Below are 15,163 nucleotides of genomic sequence, written 5' to 3'. Positions count from 1 at the left end.
TCATGATCTTCCTCCTCCCTTTATCACCGTCTCTTCCGCCAGCCTGGACCGCTGTCACTCAGCAGCACGTGGACACCACCTGAGGTCACATGCCTCCGTAATGACGTCACAGATTGTTCGGGCTGCACTACTTTGATTCTCGTTTTAGGAAACCACATTTCTTTTAATTTATACATTAATGACAATGCTGCCATCTTGTGTTACAGACATTTAGTTGCAATTGAGCCAAATTCTAGTATTTTCTGATGCACATTATACTTTAATATATAATAATAATAATAATATACCTACAAGTGTGAAGAAGTAGTATTTATATTATAACAGAGAAATATCATCAGGGTATAAAACAAGCAAACATATTTAATCAGTTTTTACCGTGATTTAAGTTTCGGTGGCACATATCAGCTGAACGACTTTGCCCTACCTTGAAGATGCAGAAGTGCTCGCGCTGTTATCAGACATCTTCAGTGACCGTGAGGGTGCGCGCGCTCTTCTAGATATGATCACACAGCGCGGGCACTGTTCCTGACATCAGAAGTGAATGCATTAGAGAACACTGAAGCTTTCACTACAGAATCTTTTATTTCCACATTTAAAAAAAGTCATCTGGTCGAGCAATACATTCATTGTCCTTCTTTGCACGTGCTGACGGGACTCGACTCGTTTCAGGAGTTTGTTCGAATCCAGTTTCAAACTGCTACGATGTAGATTAGGGCCATTGTAGCCATCGTCTATTGTGAATTTACAACATTAAAATAGGAAATTAATGAGAATCAAGTCTGAAATTTACAAGAAAAAAAACTTGAATATTGTGGTAATGATCCAAATGTATGACTTTATAAACGCAGAGAATATTCCAATTGTAAATGTACCACTTTGAAAATGTATTTATTTTTCTTCAGATAAATAATGGCCCTGAATGAATCTATCCCAAACCTTAAAATCACTGAACCAAACAAACAAAAAATAAAAACAAGACAAATCACAACCATGGTTTACAATTTTATTACCGTTAATGTTTTCTCGTCAGATAAAAGCAGATAGAGAGGAGCGTAATAATCAGAACCAGCGAGCAGCTTTGGGGTTCCTGTCCAAAGCCGCACGACAGAACTGTCTGAGGTGAGTATACGTTAACAATACAGGGCAAACCCCACCCGTCATAAATGCTACATAACACTGTCCGTATCATAAACAGTCACAATAATGGCGGCTGTCACTTCAGTGCTATGAGCGTTAAGCCCGTCACACATTCATGACACAGAGATATTCTGAGGTAAGCTAGAGTTGGCTAGTGTTGTACTGAGCAAATAAACATCTATGTACTGTATATCTATAGTGTCGTATCTTGTTCCTGTGAGCACAGGAGCTCATCTCTACCTTGGCATAGCTTTGGCATCAGGAGGTAACACGGTAGAGAACAAGCGTCTTTGTCCATTTCATGAACATTAAGGGAGTAACTCCCAAGGCCTTCGGCCAGTAAATACAGGGGACTATGCACGTTTAAGTCAGCTATTCAAGTTTGACAAATAACAGTTTCTATATAGTGCTAATGTAATTTGAAGGAAAGCACCCATAGACGTGTATATTCTCTGGCTTATTTATGTACATGTCGAGGCCCAAATGCAGGTAGTCTGCAACGCTTCCCTCTTTCAATTATAGTGAGAACCACTTTGAAGTGCAGCTTTGCAAATTTACAGGAGCTTTAGCTTATTCCAATAGGAGAGAAGGTGCTTGTAGCATGTAGCATTAATGTTTTTGATCACATTTGTTTTAGCGTTTCTTTCAAACGTAAAAAAAAAAAGAAAAACAAATCTGAGTAGACTCGTGTATCTAGTCTAGCTTCACTGGCTGAGTTGAGGATTGAGACAGACTTCTTGAAAAAAGGATTATACTACAAAAAATGACCAAACAGCAGCATTCAGATTATAACAAAGAAGACAGATGACAGAAGAGATACTGTGATGTATTGTCCTAGGCTTGTTTTGCTAATATAAAAAGGTATAAATAACACATCCTGTTTTGGTAAAACACAGTTAAGATGAAGAAAATGAAGAAAATAAAGCGTGTTAAGACAATTCTTCACCGTCCTTATCCACCTTTTTTTTGGGATTACCTGAGATTCCAGTTGTCCCTCAGGGCTTTACGGCTTTGATAGCAACAGCACTCGTTGAATGATCGACCGATTGGATCGATCGACTGATTGAGGTTTAGAGTCTTACGAACCGGATGGGGTCAAAGACGTTCAAGCAAGCAGAGGGCGTTCGTCTCCCCGTGAACTAGATACCATACTTTATCCCCAAAGCCACACACACCTGACCTGCAGGCTCAGCACACTCATGTCATCACAGTCCATCAAACAACCACTCTGTGAAAAGGCAAAAAGAAGGCATGTAGCGAAGAATAAAAAGAAAAGGCTTAGCTTAACATGGGCGAGGTATCCTTTACATAATTCTCCCTCTAAGGAATTTAGGCTTTTTAATAACATCTTGGAATGCACTATATATTGATATATATATATATATATATATACTGTATATTGCTGTTAATATAAGCAGGATTACTGTTGATAAATACAGTGGCCTCCTTACCATCAGAGGGCCCCTTCTCCCTTTGATTTCTGGGAGCCACAGGCCCCAAAGGCCCTACATGGGTGGAGGAGGAGACACTTATTGTTTTCCTATTTCGTCGGATTAAAATTTTAATATGATGATCCAAACTCCACCAGCTTTGGTCACTCTTCGTCCACAGTCTCCCTTTTTGAATCCTCCTCTTTGTGATCCATAACCTGAGGGGAGGGGCTCGGCAGGGCTGAGACCTCTGTGGGAGCTAATGAGGAGGGGTCCTGCTGGTCAACAATCCTGTGGGAAGTGGTCTCTTCCTGTGGAGAAAGTAAGGATGTTTAAGTCATAACTTTTGATTAGATACACCACTATAACTGTCTCATATTTCTGCACGGGTGCAGTTAGTCTGACGCTCGCAGTAGAATTAGATTCTAGCAGCGCAGTGATGTGTACGTCGACCCGCGGGTCGGGTTGGTTCATTGCACACTATAGTTTAACTTCTCTCGCTTTTAGGACGTCAAGAGCTTCAGACAAAAAACACATTTGGTACTAATGAACACGCTTTTCTTTCTTTAGATTTAAGAAGCTACACTTTCTGTTTTATGAGTCTTAATCAGAGACCTGGCCACGAGAACTACGGTGAAGAAAGTACAATTTCACCAACTGTGTTGCGTCGGCGAAGATTTCTAACAGTACCGGAGCAGCTGCGGCGGTTTGTAGCGTTCAGAACACTAATTCATAACGTTCCTACAAACTATCAATGACTCATTCACACACAAAGCGCTTCACAACTCAAGATCAAATGATGCGATCATTAACAGGTAATGACTACAAACATCAGGGGAATTGACAAACAACTGCCGCTCAGCTGAAACCAAGTGTGCGTCTTTATAAAGACAAGTGTATGTGGGGGGGTTGTGGGGTTGTTTATACATCAGGCCCCTTATTGCTATGAAGTACCTGTATAGCAGCTTGGCTTCATCAGGCTTTATTGTCCCCGATAGCACTTTTTCTTTCGGATCTTTCAGCCTGTTGAAGAAAGATTCTGGTTTATTTCAAACTGCCGTATTACGTGGCTCCACCGGGTTGTGCAAACTTTGCGTTTGCCACCTCCTTTTTGGATATTTGAGGAAACAAGGACTCGCGGAAAACAATGTATAAGGTGTGCAAAGTGATCCACGAATGAGTGATGAGACAACACGGCTAGTTCGGCCATTGACTGTAGAACGTAAGAGCTTCGCACAGCTTGATATACAATATACACAAGTCCTTGTTTCCCCGAATCTCTACCTCAGAGGTGGCGAGTGCAAAGTTAGCCTGACCCATGGAGTCACAATGACCGCGTATACGGCAGGTTGAAATAAGTCGGAATCTCCTTTAAGGCGATGTTTTACTCAGCGTGTTCATGTCCTCCTCGCCTGCTGTGACCCGCCCGTGTTCCTGCTGCTGCAGCCACCTGCCTCGGACAACATGTGTGAAGAAGACACTGAAGACGACGGCTGTTTGACCTTTTCATGGCAAAGAGTAACTGAAAGCCTTCACTATGGCTGCCATTGTTATACCTGCATATTCCTAAATGCGTTTCCCCTTTCAACCCGACAATTTGAAAGAGAGCTTTTGTTTTTGAGACCCTACAGCCGAACACGTGTGATAACTACACTCATCACAGCCAACGAGTCTCACTACAAGCCGTCCGTGGCACCAAGTCGACTCACCTGCTCTGAGAATCGATGATTCACCTGATCGGCAAACTCGTGCATCTCTCCCTCCTCACCATTTGAATGGCAGCTTGGACTTGGCACCTCAATTCCGTGGCTTTCCAAAATGGCAGCTTCTGGTTGTGTTAAAACAGGGAAGCAGAGGTAAGACATGGAGACATGAGGAGGGAAGAAGAGTCTCCTACTTCTAAAGAGACTACTTCAATAGTTCATGGCTGTTTTTTCATAGACACATTGAAAGCGAGTCATCAGGTCCTCACCGATATTCGCTCTCCTCTTCATCTCCTTCCGACGGTTCGCAAACCAGTTGTACACTTTCAACGCCGTCACGCGCTCAAACTCAGATAGCTTGCAGCCTGGAGGATGAAAAACACAACAGATACGTGTAAACCACAGGATGTCAGAGGAGACACGATCCTACGCTAGAAAAGTAGAGGCGCACTTCCTTCTGCACGGTGATAAGGTCGGCGGGTGTAGTTCAGTAGAAAGAAAATAGTTCCTACATGAAACTGTAGTTTTCAAATGTATCTTTTCGGAGCTTTGAGCAACACAAGCCGAGTCCCATCGAGTTCTAGCATAGAGAAGACCGACGTCAGACGTCTCCGACACACTAAAACTGTTTAAATTGATAAATAGCACGACAGGTGATGTGATTTTGGAGTGAACTGTCCCTTTAAGGGTGAAAATAATAGTCAGTTCCTTTCTTATTTATCAATCTTTTAGTTAATCTTTACATTTAAGAAGCTGGAGACTTCAAATGTTTATTATTTTTTACTTAATCAGTGACTAAAATGACCAATAATCAAAATATCCTAAATTGACAGTTCATTTTTATTTATTTATTTGTATTTCAGAAAAGAATTCAAATCAAATATGCAGAATTTTAAAACAGGATACTTTATGTTGACCAGCTGCTCTCGTACCAGGTTTCTGAATGACGGAGTTACAGGCGTTGGCGATCTCCTCCCGCTTGGCTTCATCTGGGTACTGGTTCTCCATGAAGAAACTGGAAGAGACAAACATCCAGTGTTGGAAACAGTTCAATCATGTCGCATCAACGCTGTATACACATTTATTATGAGATGGCACCAGTCTGAGCAGCGCCAGGTACGTCTCATTTTACACCTCATCTACTTTGAGTCTTTGTATTGAACCAGCGGTGAGTAAGGACCATAAACAGTGGAAGAGCTGCAGGAGACGTCCTCACTGTAAATAGATTAATGGATGCTTTAAGTGGATTAATTTCAGCAATACAAGCGTTGCATGCTTAAATCTCTTCCTTGGCCTGGAAATAGATTCTCTGGTAAAAAAAAAAAACACACAACATAAATTTATATATCCAGGTAAAGATCAAAGCAATCTTTTCTCTCTCTTTGTTCCACTCTCACATCTGTATATCCCTCAAAGGCTGAAGAAGAATCATGAGCTCACATTACAAAACATGCAGGGATCAATTTCTTCCAGCCTTCTCTTCCTCTGAGATGCTCTATCCTGCCACACACACACACACACACACACACACACACACACACACACACACACACACACACACACACACACACACACACACACACACACACACACACACCATCTTCACCTCTACTGTGTCGTCCTTGGGTCTAAACTAGCTCATAAGGATCAGCACTGCAGTAGAATTGCGTAATCCGGGGGCACTGCTGGTGAGCGTTGTCTGAGCTGAGGGCCTGTGTGGTCCTATTACTGTGAGTGCCCAGACTGCACCCTGTACTTACAGCAACCACGTAATAGAGAAATCAATTGCACACAGCGGGTTGGACTGTGGAGGAATGATACTCCTCTTTCTCTGCATCCTTTTGGCTTACAGAGAAGAAGAGACCGACATACTAATCTGACATTAGTTGTTAATAATTACTCTTCCATCTTTTATTTAGTTGATTTTTACACTGTAAATTGTATTCATTTCTTTATTTATAAATTTGACTTATTATTATTTAGATGTTTCATTAATTGAAGTCTTTTTTTACTTAAAAATAAATAAATAATAACATTTACCAAAACAAATGTGTCTTTAGGAAATTAGTGATATTTATTTATGAAATAATCGTTACTTGCATTTATAACTAGTTTGCAATGAATGAATGAATCGAGTCGCTGGATGCTAACCTCTCCATGATTGATTGGCACTCCTTCCTCCAGGTGAACCTGCTTCCTCTGCGTAGCCTCAGAGGCCCGCCCACCACGCCCGCTCTGTCGCCTGCCATGATCCCCGTCCTCCAATCAGGTTCCTCCTTCACCAGAGACCGCATTGATAAGGTGGCACCTGAAGAAGAGAGCACATGCAGCCAACTGTTGAGCGTTGGTGTAAACAAAACACAGTGATTGTGTTTGGACTCCAGCTGATACAACAGCTGTTACCTTAATAATAAAGATTTAACAATCATTTATCGATCACTGCTGTTGCACTTCCTACGGTGGGGGTGGCTGTATCACACAATAATCTGGAGCTGAATAATAAAACTACGAAAGACTTAAATCCACCAGGTGATCCCACAACACAATGCAAAGCTTCATCTTCTTCATCATAAACGAGAAAGCGTTCCTCTGGCTCTTCACCTGCGATACGGAAATGTGATGTTTTATCTCATCTCTACTTGTTTCAGGGTTTCTGTAAAGTTTACTAAAGTTAAAGTTACAATCGCAAAGATCTCCATTCCTTTCTCTTTGGTGCCCCCTATGGTGGGAAGCGGTAATTGCAGGTGTGTGTTTGGAGTGTGCGCCGCTTGTGATCACACACAGTTTATAATACTGTGTTAGATAATGACTTAATTTAATCAAATTAAATTCTTCAAGACTTTTACTTTACATTTAAGACCTTTTAAATAACACTTAGACTATTTAATCGCCGTTTCACAAACATACAATGCAGAGTATGGATGGAAAACCAGTGGGGACGATATGACCAACAATGATTTAATATTATATCACATTCTTCTCAGTACTTCCCCTGCAGTATGCAAGAATAATTACTAAGGATGTAACTAATTCAATTAACACAACCTGCACGGCTCAGAGGCGGAACAATGGATGGATGGAATAAGCAATAATAAATGAAGAATACATTTAAGATCATTTAAGTTTTTCAAAGTTTGAGGCTGTTGAGACTCCAAACTGTTTGACGGGAGGCTCAGTGATCTGAAGTACAATAAATGATGACATAAGTTAAATTAGAATAGCCTAAATGTGTGAGATTTGGATGTAGAGATAGTTTAGAGTTGTAGTTTTGGGGAATATTCCCCAGAGTCAGAGACTAATAAAGGCCTCAGATCTGTTTTATGTATTTGGTTCAACAGCTTCCTGCACGCACCGTCCTACTTTTAGATGATCACGTCTCTTGACGACCTGCAACCGGATACAAAAACATTTCATATCTAACATTACCGCCTACAGCAGACAAGAGGAAATATGATATTTTTGTAAATTAAAACGAAGACTGTTTAATACCTTTTAAGGCCTTTTTTGAGGAAACTAAATACCAAGACCTGCAGATACACTGTTGCCTGGTGCATCTTGCTCTTATTAAGTCAGAGCGCTGCTCCTACACTACGCTCAAACCAAGTCACTCGGACTGTAACAGTATGGAGCTGCTTTATTTTTAGCATTCAGGTCTCAATCCTCTAGTTTATCGCTGCCATTTGATACGAAATGCATCGAAATGCATCTTTCCCAAGGTGATAAGGAAGCTACGGGGGGGGGAAATGGCATGCAGGCCGGCTGATGAGCAGGCGTCTCCTGTGGCAAGCTGCTGAGGCCGGGGGCAGGGAGTGGCGCTGTTACCTGGCTGGGCCTGGGCGGCTGCGGCGGCAGCAGTGTACCACGGCAGCAAGTGCATCAGCAGCTCTCTCTGCCTGCTCCACACTGGGTTGGGGTTGGGGTTGAGGTTGGTGTTGGGGTTGGGGAGGCTGCCACTTGCCCCTGCTACCGTCCCGTCTCTGTCCCCTCCCCTGGCCCTGGACATGGGACTCACGCTGTGCTGGCTTTCACTCCACCTCAGCCCTTCAGTCGGGACAAAACCAACGGTCAGGCAGGCCACAGCCAGGATTAGAGTAACGACACCAGTTTAGGCTAATGCCATTACAAATTGAGTTAATTGGGTTAACTGACACACTCCTGTAGACCTGCCTGGCAGTTTTCAGTCATAATAAATTAAACAACAAAAGCCTGCTTTATAATATATTCCAGAGGATCCAATTAAAAGTCAATTTGACGTTAAAACGGCTTCTTCTTAGTTTCATGATGGGCAGGTCAATGGGAGCCTCAGAAGCAAAGCATTGTGACCACTGAGGAAATTAGTTATTGTTAGTATCACTGTTAATATCCAGTTTGTTAGCCATGTAGGAATGAAAACCAGCACCAGAGTTCCTCCAGCATCAGGGCTGAGAACTACAGAGGAGCTGACGCAAAGCTTGGGAGGGTTGGGGGGAAAATATAAAGGATTAAGATGAAGGGAGAGAGCAGGGTCAGCGGCAGCTTTCTTTATTTCACCGAACTGATCATGTAAGAAATGTGACTTTCTGTCATATCAAGTAAAAGCTCTGAGCATCTTTAGCAGTTTAATATGTTGGAGCTGTTTAACCCTCTGAACCCAACAACCCCCCCGTCGGGTTTGAAAGACAATTTATCACAGCCAGAAACTGTATAAAGAGAATTTGTCATCAGATTTTCAAATATCCAACGGTCCTTGAACAAAGTCTCTTAGTGACATTTCATCAAAATAACTTTATTCTACACGTTTCATTTAAAGTCTCCGTTTGCCTGATGAGATCCTGTAACAAACAATAAGACTCAGCCGAGACCAACAGTCATGTGACAAAACTTCAGTGAAACTTCGACTGACCGGCAGTGGAACGGAGGGGGGGAAGTCGAGGTTGTAAAAATGTAAATAGTTTAATATGCATGGAGCCCCCTTTATTCCCCAAATGTGTAACACTATATAAATATATATACATTTTTTATATATATATATATATATATATATATATATATATATATATATATATAAAATGCAGTGAAACACCCCGAGTCTGCTTCGGGTTCAGGCCGATAAACCAAACAACTTTTTAAGTATCTATATCCCTGTATCCTAGGACATGTTGAGGTCAACACCTCGCCAATCTGTTACTCTAGCCTGGACAGACAAACCGCATTCACCCGCTAAAGTTTCATGTCCGAACCAGAAACTATTATTGATCAGCGTCTCCTGTGACAGGACTACCTTTAGCATTTGTCTTTGCTCTGAAAATATACATTTGTCTTATTGTGTCCTTGCTTGACCTCGCAGCCGTCGAGGACCAGGACGGGGTTAGCGTGAGGAATTAAGAGGTGTGTGGGTTTACCATGCAGGAGGAGGATGGGGGGGGGGGGGGGGGGGGGGGGGGGGGGGGGTAAAGAGGAGGACAGATGGAGGGAAGAATAGCAAGCAGTGGTTCACATTCACAGAACACTAAAAAAAAAATCTTATCCCTTTCTTATTCAAGCTTTCCTTTCTACATTATCTCCTCCATCATCATTAACATCATTACATCACTTCAACCTTGAGGCGCTCAGCTGCACTTCCTCATCATCAGTCTTCCTGCACCTCACACCCATCATCCTTGTAATGGTCCATCATCCCTCTGCTCTGCAATAGTCCATCTCTAACTGTATCTGAAATCCTCGTCTGACCCCTTGGACCCGCCCCGCGCCTCACCTGGGTTATTCCTCTCCAGCAGGTACCAGCGGTAGAAAGCTCTGCGTTTGGAGTCGCTCATCTCCAGGCCTTGCTGCAGCAACCACTGGGAGATGTAACTCTGGCTGATGCCTGCGTGCAGGAGGCGAGGCATGTTAACACATAAAAACACATTGATTTATTTGCACGATGCACCAAGAGCATCTGTACGTTAGTGAGATCGAGCCAAACGCTCAAAACCTCCCGTTAAGCTAATGAAGACGTCCAAATGAATTACTACCTTTAATTTAGGACACGTGATGAAATACTTTAGTGAACATGCTGCTAATTAATAGGAATGTACGATTATGGACAAAATGATAATCGTGACTATTTTTGATCAATATTGAGATTATTTATTACAATTCGGTTATTAATTCATATTTTTTTAGCCCTTTTACATTTAAATAAAGAGATTTATCAATTATTTTCAGATGAATAACAGTTAGATATGCGTCTGTGTTGCATGTTCAAACCGTAACACCATTCCATAATAAGAGGTTGATCGTTTCCTGCAGGAGTCTATAACTTAACTTAACCGTCGACTACAAACAAACATTCAGAGGACTAAAATATGAGTAAAGCGACTTTGCAGTCAGTAAATGACACTTTCATTATGTTCAGATGTGCAGAAGACTGAAACAGTTCAAATAAGTCCCACAAACTTTCCCTCTGCTTTATTTCCCTGCTCCGTCGGACGTGAGCAGTTCGCCGAGCAGCCAGTTATGTCTCATATTGAAAAGCAGCGCACTAACAACACGAGCGAAGGCTTCGGCACACCTGAAGCCTGAAAATAGTGAATCAACTGTGATGCACAGAATCATGAGATTCACGTGTCCTTGCAGCTGTTTAATAAGTTCACAGACTAAACACCGTACCTGTGACTTGGCCGACGATTGCCTGAGAGATCCTGCGATTGTTGAGGAACGTTTTGATCTCCTCTTTCACCAGGTTGCTGTCTCTCCTGTAAAAGCAACAAACAGCCATCAGACTTCTCACACGGTGGTTAAAACGCCAGCCTTTGTTCTGACTAACCTTATTCACTGATGCTTCTCTTTTCTCAGCCATCCCTAAACACCTGACCTGAATTAACTCCACTAAGATTCAGGAGAATCAGCCTGACCCCCGGGGGACAGTAGCTGTCTTTATCTGATGTTATAATAGTCTCTCTTTTTGGTCTTGCTTCCCGACTCCTTCCCAGCTATCTGACTCTCCTTCTTTCCTGCTCACCTCATGTAGTCCTCCACCTTCTCCTCCAGGTCCCACTCCTCCTCTCCCATCATGTCGTAGCTGAAAGACCGCTGAACCGTCACGCTGGGGGGGTAGAGGGGCGGAGGCGAGGCCTCGTAGCTATTGCTCGGGGACAGCGCGGCGCCGTCCAGGCCGGAGGTCTGCGTGGTAGCAGAGGCGAGGGAGAGTGAGGAGGAGGAGGATGAAGATGAGGATGGTGCTGGAGCGGCTGTGGTGGGGGTGTTGTTGGACGGGGCGGGTTGAGAGTCACAGTGTGCCGGGCGGTGGTCCGAGTCGAGCCTCTCCAGGGACTCCAAAGCGTGGATGATCTGAGGTTTGGTCATTCCGGAGAGACGCAGGCGCTGCAGGAGGTCGATCTGTTCGATGGTGTAGCGCGGCTCCACCTCGCAGCACTCCACCCTGGCATCTGCAGACAAAATGTACATTTGATCAAAGTGAAATTGACATTTTGAAGGAAACAAAAGACCGATGTTGTAAGTGAATATGAACCAACTGTAGCCCTCTGAACACACCAAACGCCTGCACGCTTAGGTTGCTTCCTCGCCAGATAAACAACACCCCGAGACTTCACAAAGTGTTACCAAGACATATAGTGCTATATTTATCTCTACCTTTCATAGATCTTAAATTTAGATAATATGTCGCAGACTTCTTCAGAACCTGCAGACAAACTGATAAATGATGAAAGGATTATTAATAGATGAAAACCCAAATAGAAACGGACATTTAAAGCTGAATTCAAACACTACACTTCCTTTGTTGGGGGTTTATTTATCTCCAATATACAACACTTTACATGCAAATCTAAGAACGATTATTGTAGTTACGCTAATGCCAAATAACTACGAGTGGTTTGTAAAACTTAACTTGACTGACTGCATTCTCCTCTGAAGAACCCTTGGGTCATTCGAAAAAAGTTGGCTCCCTTTCAAACACTTGGCTGGCACAGACACTTGGGTGGAATTAAAGTAAGATCACCCCAGCATACATAACCTAACATCAGGTCCACTCAGCCTAGTCACATCCATCCATCTTTTCACAGCCTATACCTGCCTGTCATGCGCAGGGTCATTGTAGGACGCCTGGCATTAGCATTCTCCATTAATTGTGTACTACAGTGTGAATAGCACATTAAACTCAATTTAAAAAATCAAGCAATTTAACATGACCTTGCATACTTGAAAAGGTAGGGACAACATAACTTTGTAGGTTTAACCCATCTGATGAACTCAGCATAGGTATTATGTTATGGTTTTGCACCACAGTTACAGTTACACAGAGCCAACTACCTTTTTAAAAAGTTGCTCTTGTTAAAGGGGATGCATGCCGAATTTACCAGGAAAACTTTCTGATTTCTATGATTGGTCAGGTCCAATAGTGTCACATACCTTATGTACGTTTTGTTGATAAGCAAGCCAAAGTTGACTTGCCAGATACATGGAGTTCGGTTTTTAAATGTGTGCATGTCCTGTGACTTTACAGGACAGCCTGCTGGTACTTATCGCATCTACACACTGGTATTCTTGGTGCTTTGTGCTAAACTTGATATTCAGAACGAGAGCAGCAAGCTGGCTTTAAAGTAAGTTAAACTGCGTCGCGTCACTGAGGTTATCTTACCTGATGGAGGGGGCGACACAGACAGGCGCCCCGGGAGTGGTTCAGCGCGAGGGGTCGCAGCGGGGACACACCACTGTCGCATGGCTCCGCGGAGTTCAGCTCGGCTGGACCTCTACAGAGGCAGACAGGAGACTTGCTGCAGTGTGTGGCGGTTAAACTGCCCCTGTTAGCATGCTGGCAAACCTACAACAGCGGATGACTCGCTAGCAGGCTATATCGGCTACGCTAACGCCGTCAACTCGGGCTGGTTCCCCTGAGCACCAGCCTCCCCTCGCTACCTTGTTGTGTTAAGTTAGCCGGTAGGAGTAAAATAAAATAGCGGAAGTAATGAAATGTAAACTTCAGAATAAAACACATTCGTGGCATTCCTACAAACTGCCGGTTTTGAAAGTTGTATGGTTTCTCTAATAATAATAATAACATCTCTTTGCATCAGATTATAGTCTCACATGATCAGATAGGACAATTCTGACAATCAAAATGTACTGATATTACTACATAAGCTGTCACCTACAGTAATGTTTAGCTGGGAAAGAAACCGTTACACACATTGACCTTATGTTACACATTTAACACTTTAAGCCACTTTGACTTATGTAAATGTGTAATTGAACTACTGCCTTTTGTTGTTATGCTGCTATCCGTTTTTAATGTATTGTTTTGTTATGTAACCACAGAGAGAAGCTTGCAAAATGTCATGTACCCGAGTGTAATAATAAATATTCTGATTTATTTACAGAAAGTGAGCCAGCAGATTGAACCACCACAAAGTACTTTTTATAACTCTGCAATTATCACTGCCATGTGCAATATTCACTTTTACAACTTTTTATTAACAATTCTGTACTTATATTACTTTTACTCTATTTTATTATTGTGTACTCGCCACTTTACTTTCTTGTTATTTTGCTGTAACAAGGTAAATGTTCCCGTTGTGGGACTAATAAAGGATTCTGATTCTGAATGATAGGGGTAAATTGGGCCGAAAGTTAAAAGTACTTTATAGTGTGCCCTAATGTAACATTTTATTAATAATATGCAATCAACTCATTGTATTAGCTCTAATGCAATATTTAGCACAAGCTGTAAAAAACATCTGGAGAGACATCTCACCACAATCTCAATGCATCACAGGATGCTACTGATTACATTAGTTCTACTTGTTTCTGTAAAATCCCTGTACACAATTGCGCTCTTATTTTGAAGGACCAATGAAGCCTCACTAATGAGTCTGGGAAACTTGACACTTTAGTCTGTTTTATCTTGGCTAACAACTTATCTAAAACTTACACTTTGTAAATTACATCCGCTAGTATTTAAGATTGGTGGCTCTGCACGAAACCTTTACGGTTATTCGTGGCTGCAAGCAAACATAAGGTGTGTTAGGTCGAGACGGGGCTGGGACACAGTTGCTAACGAGTTAGCTCGCTAGCTAGCTAAGTTAGCTGGTAGCTAGCAACGGATTGTCCCAGCACGGAGCTCCTCTCCCTTACCTCCCGTTACTGTGGAGAGATAGCAGCAGCCGGCTGAACGGAGAGGAAAAATGGTGAAAACTGTAGAGAAAGTAGCGGTCCACCCAACCCCGAAAGAGAAAGTAACTCCTCGGTACGGAGCTGACGGTGGACTAACGAGCGGAGAGTGGACGGTGCAGGGTCATATTGTCTTTCAGCTATGCAGTGGGGAAATAGTGTATGCAAATGTAGGGAGTCTGTCTCCATTTATGACCCCTCACCCGATACCACTGTCAAGCTAGCAAGAATTATAATTATGATTTCCGGTTATACTGTAGCTACTAAAACACCATAGCTACATTCAAACATCACATTGTGCCAAAAATGAAAGTAAAGTTTCATTCACATTATTTGGTCATTAAAATGCCATCCTCGCTCATATATATATTTGGTTTATGAAGCATTAGTGGCGCTCTTATTTTCAACAGTTAAGTACTTTATTATTTTATTTTGGTCAACTGAATACAAATATGTCACTGAATCTGTCTGCCTTGATGCAGCACCACCCGACATGTAAGTGCGTTTGTCTGCAGATGTAAACTGTCTTTCTCATTGGCATGGATTACTGTACGGGCCTCCCCAGGCCCAAGGGCCCCCTGGACCTCACCTACTAAATGTTATTAAAAGAGACACTTACCAACTAGAAAGAGACTCAAAATGAGCACAAAGAAACATAAAACAACTACTTATAATATATACATACTACTGTATATAACATGCTTCTGGGCCACACCATCACGATGAAGTCTAAAAACAGCAATT

The 15,163-nt window shown here is 42.5% G+C and overlaps 1 protein-coding gene across 5 annotated transcripts; it reads right to left on the bottom strand.

The window, feature by feature from the left end:
- Positions 1 to 989: 989 nt before the first annotated feature.
- Positions 990 to 14,618, bottom strand: LOC115015823 (homeobox-containing protein 1). Of its 5 annotated transcripts, none has more exons than XR_003833031.1 (13): positions 12,891 to 14,376; positions 11,253 to 11,679; positions 10,901 to 10,986; positions 10,005 to 10,115; positions 8,093 to 8,311; positions 6,422 to 6,578; positions 5,203 to 5,285; positions 4,540 to 4,635; positions 4,277 to 4,395; positions 3,956 to 4,017; positions 3,522 to 3,590; positions 2,589 to 2,878; positions 990 to 2,365 (listed from the first exon to the last, which is right to left on the bottom strand). XR_003833031.1 is itself a non-coding variant. In XM_029443411.1 (13 exons), exons 2-13 carry the CDS (start codon positions 12,970 to 12,972, stop codon positions 2,827 to 2,829), a joined length of 1,563 nt encoding a protein of 520 aa, XP_029299271.1. In that variant the 5' UTR covers positions 12,973 to 13,002; positions 14,384 to 14,618; the 3' UTR covers positions 990 to 2,826. The 5 variants fall into 5 exon arrangements, 4 of the variants coding, with proteins under 4 accessions (XP_029299271.1, XP_029299274.1, XP_029299272.1 ...); XM_029443411.1 differs by adding an exon at positions 14,384 to 14,618 and having other exon boundaries at positions 990 to 2,878; positions 12,891 to 13,002; XM_029443414.1 differs by lacking the exon at positions 8,093 to 8,311 and having other exon boundaries at positions 990 to 2,878.
- Between the last annotated feature and the right edge of the window lie 545 nt (positions 14,619 to 15,163).

This window comes from Cottoperca gobio, chromosome 11 (genome assembly GCF_900634415.1).
Source record: "Cottoperca gobio chromosome 11, fCotGob3.1, whole genome shotgun sequence".
Lineage (NCBI taxonomy): Eukaryota > Metazoa > Chordata > Actinopteri > Perciformes > Bovichtidae > Cottoperca > Cottoperca gobio.
Note: the sequence above shows the minus strand (reverse complement) of the source record. Positions and strands in the feature narration are given on the sequence as shown.